This window comes from Notolabrus celidotus, chromosome 17 (genome assembly GCF_009762535.1).
Source record: "Notolabrus celidotus isolate fNotCel1 chromosome 17, fNotCel1.pri, whole genome shotgun sequence".
NCBI lineage: Eukaryota > Metazoa > Chordata > Actinopteri > Labriformes > Labridae > Notolabrus > Notolabrus celidotus.
The window spans coordinates 6,448,502-6,465,782 of NC_048288.1; the positions used below are offsets into that span (position 1 = coordinate 6,448,502).

The window sequence follows — 17,281 nt, forward strand, 5'->3', positions numbered from 1 at the left end:
TTGTGTTAAAGTACTGAAGTACTTGCTTTTAAAAATACTGACCTATTCAAAGTACTTTTTAAAATATCTCCAAACATATTTTCACAAAGCATGAGTGCAGTCAAGAATACATAGCAGTACATTCTGTTACATTATGTTTATTGAGAAACCATTACTTGAAATCTCTAAAAACTATACCATGGAATAAAAACAGAAAGTAAGTTAATACAAGCACAGACACCTTAGTGTGAAATGTTCATCTAAAATGAAACAAACATTACGTAGCTCAACACGCTTTCTCAGGTTGGACAGTGAATTTTTGTTTGTTTGGGCAGAGTGGGAAACAGGGAGAACATTTCAAACGATACGTATCATTCTTCATTTCAAAAACCTTTAACACAGGCTGAAGATACAACCGTGGGTGCTCAGGTGTAGAATTATAGCCATCATTACCACCTCTACATGAACTGCCTGATCTGAGTGAAATTTGCTCTGTTTGCTCCACGTTCAACCGTGGATATGCACGATATACAGGTACGACTAAAACACTGAGACAAACAGAACTACACAGACACATTTTACTGTCTTAGGGATCAGATTTCAGAAAAGAGAAGGAAATTCTCACTCACTACTTCAAAGCAAAAGTTGTGAGTAACTAGAGCACTGACTGAAAGAAAAAAAAGTTCAATAATTGTCTTCTGAATGTAGTGGAGTAAAAGTAATAAGTTCTCCCAAAATATAATACTCAAGTAAAGTACAGATACTCAAAAAATGTACTTAAGTACTGTACTTACTTTGTTAGTCCACCACTAGTTGTCCTTTTAGCAATCAGTATTGTTGTCACACAATATGCACGAGTAGATAAAGTAAATTGTATGGGACCTAGCAAAGATCCCTGGGGACCTCACAAGAAGAGGCCTCTAAGTATAATAGAGAATGATCTAATTAGGACACTGAGCTGTGATCAAGGACGATTAAAGTAGGCCTGTGTCGGCAGCTATAGTTTAGTTACAGATGACCTCAACCTCATCGCTTAAATCTTCTGTAAATTGCAGCTTAGAGGAACAAAAGCACTGAGTGTATTATTAAAAGGGATCACTAAGGTTATACGTACACTCACATCAAATGTGGACATTGGTATGTGTGACAGCGGTCTCATGCTGCTCATTAAAAATAAACACAAAGCACTCTCTGAGTTTAGAAAGTATTTATTGATAATTAAGGCACAACGGTACATCAGCAACACAGAGCTGATACTCAAACAAAACAACATGTAACAGTGAAGACTTTCATGGCTTGTCAGTGCAGGGCAGTAGTGTATTGAGGTGAAATTAGGGGTTAAAAAACTCTAGTTTAAAAATAGTGTGGTTTGTGAGATACTTATAACAGTCGGGTTATACGTTCATCTTTATTAATGTATGAGAATAACACCTTCATGCAGAGATGAATCAGAAGATATCTCAAATATCCCAATGTATACAAAGCTTTCTCGTTATTTAAATATCACACTCCATCATGTGAGAACTCCCTCGTTAAGGAAAATCAGCTTATTGACAAAATGTGTTTGAATGTGCGATGTTGACAGACAGTGATCAAGTATTACGATGAACTTTTTAATCTATCAAAACCCTCTGACGGTTACTGACGGTGTCATCGTACAATACTCAGCTGGTCAGTACCTCAGTGACGTCTGTGCGCACCCGTGTCCAACACATGTGGAAGCTAACAGTCTGGCTCCATTCAGTCTCACTCATTCTGACTACCACACAGACACACAACATCAAAACATCCAGCTCCATACAATACTTTGATCTACGCAGAGACCTGCACATCAAGGACCTTTTCACATTTCCTAGCATCACAAACACTCTGCTACAGCCGCTGTGCACGAGAGTAAATAAGGCCCCTTCAATTTGATTCAACTCATTCCTAATGCATCAACCAAAACAGAGAACATCTAACCTGTATTGCTACATTTTCAGTGCAGGAAGCACCACATGCAGTAACTATGATACTTTTTACCTGCAGACTTCTGAGAACCCTTTTGTTGGCTTGCTGAAAACACTGGAGGACTCTGACTATGACTCCAGTTATAACATTGAGGATGTGCTGTATGTGTTCATCTGGTCAGTCGGTTAGTTTTTGGCTTGAAACACTTCTCTTGTTCACATTAATGCTTTCCCTCCTATGAAGGAGAGCAGTCTACTTCCAGTTTATGCCCGTCTATAACCCGACCCCTCTTTAGATTCTCAGTGGCAGTTCTGGCATTTAGGGTGGCATTTCTGGTTGTTGACATTGCAGCGACATCCTCCGCTGGTATCTCCAGGACCCTTCATAAAGATCAGAATTAGAGATGTCAAACTTTTAGGAATCCTTGCACTGGGAAACTTCACTTTGATTAGGGTCAAACGTTTGTAGCATGGTGATGTGAGTTCAGATTTTAGAATGAGCTGATCCTTTTTGGTGTAAATATTGGTATTTGTTGAATCTCTCTGACCAAATGAATCATGCTTCTTTAAAAAGATAAAGACCAAATGAATGCTGCTCTCACTGATTATCACAGTTTGAAACCCTGAGTGAGTATGAGATGAAATCAGCAGATATGTGGAATAAATATGACATAAGAAGGGAAGTGTGGGTTTGACTCTCACCCTCGGCCCCCAGCGCGGTCCTCTTGTGACCCAGCAGATCTCAATGTGACAGACAGTGCAGCGCAGCCAATCACATCCATCCCTCTTCTGCACAATGATGCCACACTGGGGACAGTGCATTGCCTCGCCTGACTGCACCAGAGTCTGTTTGAGAGACAGAACAAAGAGGAGAGAGGAGACTGAGATGAGAGGATGTAAAAGGTGCCAGTTTCTTCATATATCATAAAAAGGTTCTGATAACACAGTGTGTGTGAAAAACAGTGATAGACAGCTTGGAAGAGTTCCCTATTTCTCTTAAAATGTACACACACACACACACACACATATAAGTGTTTATCACAGCTCACCTTCAGGAGGTGTGTTGTCCGCCTGGCAGCAGAGTCATTTATAGCTCGAGCTGCGAGATCATCCTGGTATTGCTTACAGTTCATTCCCTCATGGATGGCCTGAGAAGGAAAGAAAGAGGACAAATAAAGAAGTGAGAGTGCTTGTATTTTAAACTCAGTGAAAGAAAGAAACACTCCTGACTTTAAACACACAGGGTGCTTAAGGGCACAATGCCACACAGACAGCATGCAAATCGATTTGTATGTTGCTGTGCTCACATTCATTGATTAATGCTCAGTCTTGTGCTTGTTTGATTTCATAAGAACTCTTGAAGTAAATAACTAAACATTATGTCGTATTATGTATTTTTACTGAATTGATTTCATACCTTACAGATCAGACAGTTCTGTTTCCTGCAGACGGGACAGTGGAAGACGTTGACCGTGTCCTCGTACACACACCAGCCCTGACAGTCTGGAGTGGCACAGTGGTAGCTGCCCTCACACCGAGACTCTGCCACAGACAGACCTCTTTGCAGCCAGCGTTCATACTCATCTGCCGGCACCAGCTGTAAAGAAATATGCAGAGGGCAGCTAATCAGACAGAAAGTCAACGTCTGTGTTAACAACAAAAAGAAGCAGAGCATTGGCTTCATTTTTCTTGGCTGGTAAAGATTTTTGGAGCTATGTTCAGTTCAAAATCGACTGCAACAGAAGACAAAACTCTGTGTTTGTCGGTGTAACTCACAGCTCTGATCTCCCTCTCCTGCAGCGAGGAGGTACAGGAGTACGTGTCATCTCTGTAGGGACAGGCGATCTCCGGCTCCTCGCTCAGCATGATGACTGATCGTAAACACTCTCTGGAGAACAAGCACACACACATGCAGATGCACAGGTCAGAATCACAAAAGCTATAACCACTCTGTTAGAACAAGCAGCAGAGCCTCCTGCTGTTCTCTCTGTTCTCTTCCTCTCACCTGCAGAAGCAGTGCAGACACTCCCTCAGCAGGACCCCCTCTCCAGGCTGCAGGTCTACGTAGCAGATCCTGCAGTCCACCAGCTCTGGGTTGGGCAGCAGGTCCTGGCTGTCCATCATCACCAGACGAGCAAAGTTCTCCCTTCGCTCCTCTTCTCTGGCCTGGCACAAGGTGAGTGTGTTGTTGGGAGGATTAAAGGTTAGTCTGTAAACTGTATCCTTTTATTTCTCTTATCAGGGCTCAATGAATTGAAGTATTGGAAGTAATGCAGACTTTCTGCACTCACATGTTCAGGCACACAGACACACACTGCATATAAACACTTTATTTCAATTATTTCACAGAGTATTATACATGTATCATAGTGCCAAAGGTGTATACATTCATTTTAGTGGCAGAATTCATTGAAAGCCTCTTGATGCTGAAAGTAACAGAGGTGCAGCCTCTCCTAAACTTCTAACCAGGGTCAAATGATCTATGTCACAGGGGGCTCCAACCATGAAGGGATGTTAGTTGGTGGTTTTAAGCTTCATTTACGTTTTAGTTAAATTTATCTAAGGCAGGTCAAATTGAAAGGATTAGATCAAGACCTGTAAAGAGCCCGAGAGCTGACTGCAAACACAGCACCATGAGTCCTACGGGATCCTGAGAGGGTCAGATTTGTCTGGGTTTTTTTTAAACACTTGACCGTTACCTCCTTATAACTACTTTATCTCTTTGTTATAAGCCACATATCAACATTTAAAACTGCATTTTAATCACGCAAACATTATTTAATTACTGTCAGGATTCCTCATGCTTGTTATCGTTGCTCCTTCACTGTTCATAGTAATAACGTAAAGTCACTACATGTCTGTGATTGAAAAAGGGGACCAAAACTCCTTGAAGAGGAAAACTGACTCCATGTTTTTAAATATGTCCAAAGGTTGGCTTAATGTTTAACTACTTTTCTATTCCCTACTCTTTCATGATTTAGCAACATAAACTGTCTCTGGATGTTTTATGTGCATTAACAGAGTTCATCATTATACTGACATTATCTATAATTTTGAAAAGCCTCCCTCCGTTGCTTTTGAAGGATTTATTTTGCTTCTCCTGCTCGTGATCACATCTTTTCATTTCTCTGCTAAAGCTGAGGTCTCCAATGAGCGCAACGCTTTAATTTCTCTTGGTTTTAACCTTGGTTTCGTGCTTTGGATGATGTAATTTGTAACATCAGCTGAACAATAGCACATCAATGACAGCCAGTGTTTTGCTCAGTGATGCCTCACTGACTTCTGGTCACAAGCAGGGATCAAACTGTCTGTTATGACGTGTTTGTGTGACAGAAGAAGAATCTCACTTTGTCAGATTCACTATTAAAAGTCATTTGATCTGTGTAGGACAACTTGTAAAACGACACTGCAGACATGTACACACATGCCACCACCAGTTTTGATTATTTGGCCAATACGAGGCTGAAATAAGGCGTCAGTGGTATCAGTGCATTTCAAATGTGCTCTTTAACCTACATTCAACTTCAGGGTGGAGAAACAGACCCACATGCCTAAAATTCCAGCATCATGAAGGCATACACACACCGTGCACGAGGACTGCAAGTGAGCCTCTCAGAAGTGCAATAAAAATGTTGCAACAAGCTCTGACTTTGCACAGAAACAAACATGTTGTGTACGCGTCCCTGTCTGTGTGTCTGTGTGTGTGTTCAGTAGTCCTGGTCCAGGTTAAACAGGAGTGAGTTGTTTTGAGCCCCAGCACTCCTCAGCACCTCTCTTCTCCCTTTCTCCTTCAAAAAAATAGAGACAGAAGAGAAGAGAGTCAACCTGAGAGAGTGTGTATATTAAAATCAGAATTCAACTTGAAGGATTTAATGCTTTTCTCTTCTCTTGTTTCTTGATTTGATTTTGAGCCCTCTGTCTGTGTCGTTTTAAACAAAATATGATGAGATCAATGCTTGTTGTTGTAATCTGTTGTGTGATTATCATCGAATCTTGTGCCAAAAATTGTGTTTGCTGTCTATACAGGACTGTGGGAGGATGCTGTGCATGTCGGCTCTGGTGTGACCTTCTCTCTCATACCTGCTGGTACTGTCTGATCGCCTCCTTCTCTTGCTGGATCCGTCTCAGTTCAAGTGCGTCTGGTCTGTATCCTCCTGGGATGATGTAGCTCTCGGGACGGTTTGTGCTGCAGATCTCACAGCCCGGTCGTGTTGGTTTGTTAATGTAAGTGCAAGAAGGGCAGGACCAACCCTGAGGCACAGAGAAGGGGTTTATTCTTTGCTTCCAAACACAAAATCCTCCTTTAATGAAACTATCAGGTCTGCTGAGTATTACCTGGGTGGAGGCTGGGCTGGGACTCAGTGCTTCATTGAGTTGAGGCATCTCGAGGTTGATGAGATCTCTGATCTCACTGATGTTTCCTCTTTCTGACCCACCTGACATATCATAGAGGAAAAAAATTAGTAATCAGTAAACACAAAAACCTGTAAGTGCAGATGAGCTCCTGAAGCTTGTGATTGGTTCACTTATGTAACCTTTAATACATGAGCTGCAGGAGTGCTAACCCTGCTTACTAAAATAACTCTTGGACAGAAGTCATCACAGTCCGTTCTACTGAGCTACTGATTATTTTGTTAGAGCCATAGAGCAATTCGAGTCTGTGGCTGTTTTCTTAACAGCCTGCTACATACTACCTACGAATGTATCAGACAGTAGTACTGCATACTACATAATGCATTTGAAGGAGCGCTGTGCATTATGGGGAACAATATGCAAGGGAGACTGGTCCAATGCATACTGTGAAATTTTCCCGAATCAGTACGTCAAACGGGTAGTTTTGGCATACTGCAGATTTTGCTCTTGTTCACATACTACATACTGAATTTTGAAAAATCAGTTTCTATTGCTAGTATAGTAGGCTTTTTCGAAAACAGCCAAAGTGCCTTATTTAACTAATGTTCTAGCATCTGTGTCTTGGGGTTGGTAGTCAGATTTAGATACACTTTTTGTTATACTGGTTAAAATGATCTTTATGTCCAATACACACATCAATCCATAATGTGTTCTTAAAAAAGAAGGAAGAAAAGCTGCTATCTACAGCCGGAGTAAACCTGGGAAAACACCAACCAATCCCTGCCATCAGGAGCCAAATGATGAAACCAATCAAATCCCGTCCTGCTGTTCTGCCCGCCTCCTGCAGAGCGTACATTTCATGTTTGTTTGTGTTTTTAACTTTCACTATGATCATGTTTTGGTGTTTTCTTACCGCTGAGTGAGACATGAGTTGATGTAGTGCAAAACACAAACCATGTGCTGAGGACCGGTTTTCAATCAGTCACCATCATATGGTCGTGAATCAGCGGGGCTCGTGCATGTGAGCGAGGGCGTCATTTTGGAGTAGCTCTGAGGGGAGGGGTTAGACAGAGTCCTGGGGAAATGCTACATTCAAATTCATGCTAGTTTTCCGGGACTACCAACCCTAGTTTTAATAGTCCTGCTGCAGCTAATTGGTGCTGCTGATTGGAGCAACTGAGCATGTGCGCTGCAATGAGTGCTTTTGATCTGAGCAGGACGAGGAGCAACAGATTTTCTGACCGTAGCTTTGTTTAGTTTTTCATAGTTTTGTTGCTTTTGAAGAAAAATAAAAGTATCTTTCTTTAGTAAACCAGTTAATAGAGACTAAAGAAGAGATTTTTGTTTTTTAGCTATCGATATTTTTAATAAACTCTCAGTTTGTTTAATTTTATACGGCATCACTTTCATTTTTGGGTAAACCTGTTTTGGAAGAAACGTCACGTCCTGCGGAAGTGGCAAATACAATTTTTTGCTAAAAGTTGCCACTACACATTTCATACATTACAATGAATACGTATAAAGGAAGTGCCAGTGCACTTTCAGGCGCTAAACATCACACTGAACAACATCAGAATATCTTTAAAGAGTTTCAAACTAGATTTAATTTCCCACACTGAGATTGATTTAGTTTGAGGAGTCACAACACAAAGGCAGAGCTGGAGACGTGTTTATGAGTTCTCTGTTTCTGTTGATATCTTGTAGAATTAAACTTCTGATACGGCTTAAACAAGCTTCAATAACCTGACTGCATGAGAAAGTAACTGAGTGGTGTCAGCATCTGATCAGAGCACGGCTTTATTATTGTTTATTTTGCAGCTTCTCTTAAAAGGGAAGAGATAGTTTATGGCCTTCAGTGGGAGTCTTTTTGGGCTACTTCTTCACCTCACTTCATGTTTCTGCTCTCTTAACAATATGAGATTATCACAGTGTTCTCATGCATATTTACTATCATAGAGAGTCAGTGAGTTTCACACAATCCTGCTCAAACTCACCACCACTGCTGCTGCTTGTATGGAGTCTGGGAGGCAGGGTGCTGTACGGCCTCCTCTCCAGGGATGAGGGGCCGTTGGAAGAGGTAGAAGGGAGGGGGGGAGTGGGAACAGACAGAGATGGAGGACCCAGAAGGAGAGCACTCTCCTGGTCCAGCTGCAGGGCCTGGAGCGTCAAGCGAGCGTGACGCGCAGAGAGGAGGTACAAAAAGGCCGTGTGACCATCCTGATGAACCCCGTACGAGGCGATGGAGCGCTGGTCAGTGCACAGACACTGACCGATTACCCAACGCTGCACACGAGGGTGAAAGCCATACTCCAGGAACATCTGAGGTGTAGGACAGAGAGGTAAGATAACACACACTGATTGTGAGTTGTGATGTGAGTGACATAGAGGAAACAGAACTGACCTGTTGTTTCAGTGCCGCAGTAGTCATGTGTGGGAAAACTTTCACAGTAACACAACAGGACGAAGAAGAATCCTCAACGACAACAGTCAAGCTGTTGGATAAACACAAACACAGGTGCAGATTGTGTGTCAGTATCTACCCAGCTTCACTTCTAAAACATAAAACCATGATGCTGCCCGTACTTGATTTCAGTGTCTTCATAATCTCTGGTCGACGGCTGTATCTTGAGCGAGGCATGTTGCCGGGCGAGCGTTGCAGCATAGACAGCAGCAGACTGCATGTCACCTGCTTCTATGGCTCTGGTCAGTTCAATGCAAGTGTCCTCTACAGATGGAAACACACACACACACGCACGCACAAGGAAAAGCAGACAAGCCCACTCAGGTGAACATACAGGCAAGTGTGTGCAGAGGATGTTGCCATGCCTCCTAGCCACTAGTGGGCTAACAATGAATCAATGGATGAATAAAATGATGGAGGGATGACTGAATTAGTTATATTATATTAAAAAAGAAGACATATTTAATCTTGGGGAGAAGACGTTCAGCATACACACCTGTCTGCTGCAGGGCTATGGTGGTACGATGATCGGGACCATCACGCTGCTGCTGATGTGGTTCATTATCTTGCGGGACGACTGGTGATGAGAAATGTTGTTAACAAGCATAGAAAAACAAGCAGGAGATCTTACTCTCCTTTTATTATCTGTCCTTCTCTCTCTCTCTCTTCATCTCCCTCTTTCCAATCCCAACTCGGTCTCAGCAGATGTGTGTCTAACATGAGTCTGGTCCTGCTGGAGGTTTCTGCCTGTTAAAGGAAGTTTGTCCTTGCCACTGTAGCTTGGTAAATGCTGCAAAGTGCTCTGCTCATGGTGGATTAAGATGAGATCAGACTGAGTCCTGTCTGTAAGATGGGACTGGATCTGATCCTGTCTGGATGTTAGGTCTTTGTTAATAATAGAACATAGAGTACGGTCTAGACCTGCTTTGTTGGTAAAGAGTCTTCAGATAACATTTGTTGTGATTAGGCGCTACAACATGTTCATACTGGGAGAAAGTCCTTGTTTTTTCTGTAATTCTTCTAACTCTCTAGCTGAAACTTTTCACTTGCACTCATGTTTTTTGATCTTGTGGTAATACAGATATTTTGGACAAAACCAACAGCAACAAGTGGCTGGATGACAAATTTAAACATGTCTGATCTGACCTTATTTGTCTAACATGTTATCCTGCTGTGGGGCAAACTACCAACCACAGAGAGCAACTCTTCCCCTCTACAGTCAGTTTAAATCTACTGAATGTAACAAATAAGATCATTAATAAAGGATTTCTTTGTTCGCTGTTACACAGAGACTTTGTCTCATACCGTTGCCGCCCAACATTGATTTGACGTGTGTACGTTTGTTCATATGAAAGGAAAATCACTTAAGCCTCTTCTACAGAAAAGGAGATCCCTGTGTGTGACTCTAAGACAAGGTCTACATACTCCTGAAGAGTCCTATGATGCTTTGAATTGTACTTTAAATAGTGTGCTTTCTAAAACAACAGTTAAAAAGATAAATATAATTATCATGTTAACCCAGAGTGGTTACAAATCTTAAGAATTATTAGTTCACACTTACATATATACATTTTTCTTTCATTTCCCATGCCTTTAGTCCTCCACATCTGAGTGGAGGAAGGGCAAAATACCTCACTTCCAGAGTTATTGAAATTCCCTCTGAGGCCAAAACATGAAGTTTGGTTACAGTGGTTGAAACTGACGTCAGTGATGTAACCAGCTTTGAGCAGAGAGATAAACAGCTCCTTTGTTCAAACCTCAAGCTTAATTTATATCTGACTGAGCTGTAGATTTGAAAAGACTTGCAGTACTTTTTTTACAAGGTACAACATATCTCAGTTTGTCCCTTTTTGTTTGGTTTTTATTGTTTTCTTAGAGGCGTTCGGACTCACCTCTTTGGGCCTCTCTCAGAGAAGACATCACCACCGTGGCCCACTCCTGGGCCTCCTGCTCACAGCGGAAGTTGAAGCTGATCCGTTCATGTGGAGGCGCCAGGAGACTCAGCTCGTGACACTTTGGTGATTTCACCTCGTAGTTTACCACCCCCAAGTCAAACTCAGCGATGGTCTGGGAGCAGAGGGAGAGAGTGAATGAATGGAAGAAGATGAAGGAATGGGAAGAGTAAATTAGCCATCAGTTAAAACAAGAATGAATGCACCGCTCTGGAACAATGCATAATGATCCAGCCTATGTACAGGATGTGTTGCTTGTTTTTATTGGCATTCCCCACATGGGAATCAATTAAGTGTGTCTTTTAATTATTATTATTTATTTTTTTAAAGTTGTATTTTTGGCCTTTTTGCCCTTATTTGATAGGACAGCTGAAGAGAGACAGGAAATGTGGGGAGTAGAGAGTGAGGGAAGACATGCAGGAAATGGTCGATCTGACGGGAATCGAACCGGCGACCCCTGCAACCCCTGCGACGAGGACTGTAGCCTCTTTATGTGGTGCGCTTAGACCGCTAGGCCCCATTTCTTCTAATTTAAATTAAAGTTAAATATGAATTATCCGGGATTTCATATATGAATGTAATGTAATATAATTCAGTAACACTACAAACCAAAGTCAAATATATAGTTTTTTTTATTCTGTTTCTGAAAAACAAGAAAGCAGCAGAAATTAAATAATGGCAAGACATATTAAAAAAAAACAAAAAACAAGGTTTTAAAATACAGACTAATGCACACCAATAACAATAAAATATGTGTGATTAAAATAATTTGAAGCACCAAATCAACATTAAGAATATAAATAGTTAAACCTCCCTCATTCAACAGCTGGATGGGAAAATGCTCTCCATGCTACAACTAGAAAAACTAAGATACAATCGCGCCGACTGTCCTGAAAAATATAATGCCATTTGGTCACCTTTCATTGAATATGTAACGAAAATGAGTCCATCATGAAACTCCTCTTTTTGATTTTGGTAATGTAAATATTCATGTTTCATTGTCATGTTTATGAATGTAAAGGAGAATTTGTTATTCTATTTATTTATTTATTTTTCGGTTACAATGTTTGCCCTGTGATAGGTTGGCGACCTGTCCAGGGTGTACCCTGTCTTCCGCCCGAAGCCAGCTGGGATAGGCTCCAGCCCCCCGTGACCCCTAATGGGATAAGCGGTCAAGATAATGGATGGATGGATGGGTTACAATGTTTATTATGTGAACTATTTGCTTATTAATCTACAGATTTACTTTCTTTTAATAATAATAATAATAATAATAATAATAAATAATACATTAATAATAATAATACATTTTATTTAAAAGCGCCTTTCTCATCACTCAAGGTCACTTAACAGAGGGATTAAAAACACAATAAATGAAATAACACAATAAAATAAATTGTATTGTCTATAAGATTAGGGTGGGTGGGTGGATGAAGGGAATAAGTGTTCTTCTTTGTAAAATGAAAAACTATTTATGAAACATAAACAAAATATTACAAATAGTTAATAAATAAATAAATAAATACAAAGGGTAAGAGTTGAAGATAAAATAAAGGCTAAAAATATAAATACAATTGAGTAGATAAATAATTAAATAAAGATAGTTAAGATTAATAGAATAATAAAACAACATTAAAATCAAAACATTAAAGTCATAAAATGATGAAACCCTACATAGAATCCAGACTGAATAGATTTATGTTTAAAAGGGTTTAATGTCATATTTACACAGACGTCAGCACAAATAGTGTTCCTTCATAAAGTTTTATTGCAGTGGGGTTTTCCCACTGAAATCACACACCCACCCCACAACATCCCCACATGTGGCCGCCGAGCACTCACCACACTCCGGCCAGTCCCGCTGCTGTCTTGGAGCGACAGCCGGAATTCCCCGGATTTCCCCGGGTCCATGCTGAGCTGTAGGCGGAGTGACTCATCACCTGCTCCCGGAAGACACAGCGGGCGAATCCCAGAATGGCACACCGACACCCGAACCGACATGAGGACGGTTTGGCAGCCCTGCCGAGCCTGTGAGGCCCCATAGTGACCGGGGAGGACGGCAGACTGGTCCGGAGTGAATCCAGGGGAGTGAGTCCAACCTCCTGAACTCAGAGACATCCTGCAGACACACTCATGTAGCGGACATACAGGAACACACCGTGTTGTTTAAAGTCCTCTCCCGTCCCCTGCCTCAGGTCTCGGAGCCCGTCCACGACATGTATAACACTTATGGATCCAGTCTATGGTCTAACCGGGTCTAACCGGGTCCAACATCACTCTCTATGACAACAGGAAGTAACTGCGCAGCCTTACAATCTCACCACCGTAAAGACTTCCATAAAGTGCTGCCGAGGATCAACGTCTCACTTCTCTTTTCCTTTTCACGATAAAACCTGGTCTCAGCTGGTTCCGGGGTCCTACTTTGACTAAAAATCCACCACGGTAGTCTTCAAGTAGATCCAGAACCCGAATCACCCCAAAGTTGTTGTCGATAGTTTGTCACCAGTGTTGTTGATGCGTAGACTTTCACCTCGTTCTGCGCATGCGTTGACTGTACAATGACGTATGCTCCTGTAATATTCATGAGGGTTGCTTTAATTAGAAACATGATAAATGAGTTCCTCTTGCTCCTTTTTTAGGTCTTAGCATATAATTTATCATTCACCGTCTCACAAATGAGTGTTTAAGCCTATGGTTCCAACACAGTGCAGTACAGGCCTTTTAGTTTAAAAACACCAAAAAAAGAGCAAATATAAATAATATACTGTGCAGGAAAAGGCAGAAAACTCAGAGAGCTTACTTGAAGCCTACACCAAAATAGTGTTCTAATATCAAAAAAAAATTAAAAAATACTAAATTGACACGTATAAAGACAATAGTTGATACTAAAAATAAAATAACATAAGAATATACAAAAATAACATGAATATAAATACAGTTATTACATCAACAAAATTTAAAAGTACAAAATATGAATATGATGTGACAACTGTTTATGAATATGTGGTTGAGCATGATGAGTATAATTAAGTAACAGTTGTTTTTTCAAGCATCCTTTATAACATTTAAAAAGATAAACTGTTTTTTGCCGTATTGGAATAAATATTCCAGAATTTTAGATTAGATTAGAACTTCATTTGTGCTTCGGCTTACACAGACAAACAGGCAATAAAACATTTGTAGACAACAACAGAGAAAGCACTTGGGGTTCTTCCTATACGGTGATGGCCAGCAGAATTCCTTAAAAGAGCCTATCTAAAATATGAAACATATATGTAAATACACATACACATACATAAAGATACACATGTATATCTATACATACATATACGCATGCACATAGACACATGTACATACACATATACATCCAACAATTGAGTTCATAAAAATTAGGAAAGCCCCTTTAAAGGGAAGGGGGGTGCTACAGTTTGTTATTTTAAGAGCTTGCTAAAATTAAAAGTTAGGTCTGATTTTGAAATCTAAGAATTTAATAATTTAACTGCTCTTGGAACACAAGAGTTCTTGTAAACATTCTTTGTGGCTCGTGGCAGTCCTAAACGCCGACCTGCTGGGAGCAGTTCAAAATGGTAGTGCAAAGGATGGGATGGGTCAGCTGTGATGTTCAGGGCCTTCTTCCTACTAATCTGTGCATATCTATCACTGAGTGGAACCTGTGGTTGCCCTATAATCTTGCTGGCTGTATTAACCACCCTAGTCAATTTAACTCTACATTTGATATCCAAGTGCCCGTACCATGTGATCATATTAAAAAATAAAATACTTTCTACAAGATTTTTGTACACCATTTCGAATATTTTTTTGAAATTTGTAGTAGTCTGCGTATGTATTCTCATGTTTCACCACAAGGTGACAGCAAGACGTTATATTGCTCACATTCTCTATATCACATTTCTACTTGTAAAAACAATTAGGTCATGCCTATATAAAGCACACCAGCAATCATAAATATTTTAAGCATATATCACGCTCAAAGGAAAGGGTCTATTCTGCCTTTTACTACATTGTAGTAGGCCTACATTTCATATTTGGATATTATGACATGTTCACATAAAATATATTGTGATGACAAGACTTGTATTTTTTTTTTAGAAATATTTTAGGACAAGTAGCCTGCGCATACTTCTAAACACTATCTATCTATCTATCTATCTATCTATCTATCTATCTATCTATCTATCTATCTATCTATCTATCTATCTATCTATCTATCTATCTATCTATCTATCTATCTATCTATCTATCTATTATATGATTCAAATAATAATGTCCTTTTTCTAAAGCAACAATTAATTCTATCACAGCTGTGAAGACAACAGTGTTACTCATAACTATAGTGCTACCTTCATCCTGAGCCAACATCCCTGTTAACAGCACTCCATAACTTGAGGAGCTGAATGGTATTTTATCAGTTGCCATTTTTGAATCAGCTTCTTTTCTAGTGAAAGTTCATACTAGTTTTCTTGTGTATTAGTATTTTAATACAGAAAGAAGGAATACAGCAGTGTGTGTCCCTGCTGTGGTTTGATAGTTGCTGAGGCAGGACAGGTGATAGAATGTGGACCTTCTCAAATTTGTGATATGACCCCAGTGACCCAGGTTGGACTTGAACCCACAAGTCCCTGCTCCTTCCTGACTTATGTTCATGAGTAACACCTAACAGACCAAAGACATGACCAATGTGAGGATAATTGTTATGATTGTTATGTTATAAAATATTAATAATACTAACATATAACTTATAGAAATAATAAAGGCAAACGCTCCTGTGTGCAGGACGAACCATCACATATTTGAAATCTATTTGCAGGAAGAGAAAATAGTCATTCTGTAACAATTTGATTATTAAAAATATTGAGTCTATTTAATTTTTTCAACCCTCTAAGACGCTTGAGGGTCGTGTTGGCTTGTTTTTTCTCCCCCATAACGTTGCTTCTCCAGCTTGGTCCTCCATTCAAGGTAAGATTGAGTCTCGGACTCTTCATAGTACCAGTAACTGACATACTGAAGGTGGGAAAGTGGCGTCCTGTCTTTCTTGCACTTTCTGCAAAGGACAACATCTGTCGTCTTCACATACTTTCTTGTGACTATTCCAGTGAGATCCTGGGCTTGTTTCCTCCTCCTGTACTGCTGATTGGTGTAAGGGGACTAGATGGTGGTGACATGACTGAAGGTGCTGTGAGGTTAAAAAACATCATCTGTGAGGTTTCAGGTGTCACCATCATCTATGAGGATCGAGGCACTATGGGAAGCTGCCAGTGTCAGAATTGCTCCCTGGAAGAAGGTATGGGTTTGCACTCTCCCCTTGAGCTTTGCCTCCCGTTTGTGTTTGGTGGATGGACAGAAAACATGTGGCTCAGTCAAGAATGCAGAGTCGGTAATGTTTGCATAGCAGCAGGAAGCTCATCAGGTCCAGCCATGGGTACACAGCACTTTGAAGATGAAGATTGCCTCCACCACTCTGCTCCAGTCAGGGCTCTGTACTGGACTGTGAGCTCTGATGAAACACCTGAGAATAACAACAGTATACATTTTATTAATATAAGATGGTCTTAAATATGATTCTTACCCTCTTTGTATTTTTACTGTTCAATGCATTCTCTTCTTTATGTTTTACTCTGTGTTGTTAAAAGATACATTTTATTATTTTTGCATAGTTGATAACGAGTTTCCTTTTTGTCATATTTCCTGCCATGGGGAAATGACCTGAACACTGATCTCCACTCAGAGCCAGACGTCGGTCTCTGAGGCAAGGCAACTTGATGACATCATTGATGATGTAACACATGATGGCAGCAGCAAAATGAACTCGGCAGTCTACAGAAACATTTTGTTTGCCAATTTTGAATAATATGCAACCAAACTGATTGGGAGATCCTTCTTCATGCAGCAAGATAATGACCCCAAACACACTGCAAAAACAACAAAGGAGTTCATCAGGGGCAATAAGTGGAAGCTTTAAGCTGGCCAAGTCAATCTCCAGACTTAAACTCTATAGAGCATGCATCTTACTTGCTAAAGAGGAGACTGAAGGGAGTAACCCCCCAAAACAAACAAACAACTGAAAGAGGCTGCAGTGAAAGCCTGGAAAAGCATCACAAAAGCAGAATGCAAAAGTTTGGTGATGTCAATGGGTCACAGGCTTGATGCAGTTATTGCAAGCAAAGGATTTGCAACAAAATATTAAGTCTTATTCACTTTAATTTATTTTAAGTGTGTCTGTTCCAATACTTTTGCTCACCTAAAAATGTCAATCAATCAATCAATCAATCTTTATTTGTATAGCGCCAAATCACAACAAACGTTATCTCAAGACGCTTTTACAAACATAGGAGGTCTAGACCACACTATGTCAAATTATGAACAGAGACCCAACACCAAGACAGGGTAAGACTCAGTCTGACCCCACCTTAATCCATCATGAGCATTGCACATTGCAGTGTTTAGCTAGTTACAGTGGTGAGGAAAAACTTCCTTTTAACAGGCAGAAACCTCAGGCAGAACCAGACTCATGTTAGACAGCCATCATGCCTCGACCGAGTTGGGTCTGGAAAGACAGATAGAGGGGA

General features: G+C 40.5%; 1 protein-coding gene across 1 annotated transcript; it reads right to left on the reverse strand.

Annotated features, from left to right (window-relative positions):
* Positions 1-1,167: 1,167 nt before the first annotated feature.
* shrprbck1r (sharpin and rbck1 related) lies at positions 1,168-13,249 on the reverse strand. Its single transcript, XM_034706378.1, has 14 exons — positions 12,537-13,249; positions 10,635-10,809; positions 9,239-9,319; positions 8,865-9,006; positions 8,683-8,773; positions 8,276-8,600; positions 6,264-6,364; positions 6,009-6,179; positions 3,934-4,094; positions 3,705-3,816; positions 3,346-3,525; positions 2,978-3,076; positions 2,631-2,774; positions 1,168-2,309 (listed from the first exon to the last, which is right to left on the reverse strand). Exons 1-14 carry the CDS (start codon positions 12,810-12,812, stop codon positions 2,229-2,231), a joined length of 2,139 nt encoding a protein of 712 aa, XP_034562269.1. The 5' UTR covers positions 12,813-13,249; the 3' UTR covers positions 1,168-2,228.
* Positions 13,250-17,281: the final 4,032 nt, after the last annotated feature.

Coding starts and splice junctions, on each gene's coding strand:
- shrprbck1r (XM_034706378.1), bottom strand. CDS start 12,812: ATGTCTCTGAGTTCAGGAGGTTGGACTCACTCCCCTGGATTCACTCCG. Junction 6,180..6,263: donor CCAGCCCAGCCTCCACCCAG/GTAATACTCAGC, acceptor TCTGTGCCTCAG/GGTTGGTCCTGCCCTTCTTG. Junction 2,310..2,630: donor GACCGCGCTGGGGGCCGAGG/GTGAGAGTCAAA, acceptor ATCTTTATGAAG/GGTCCTGGAGATACCAGCGG.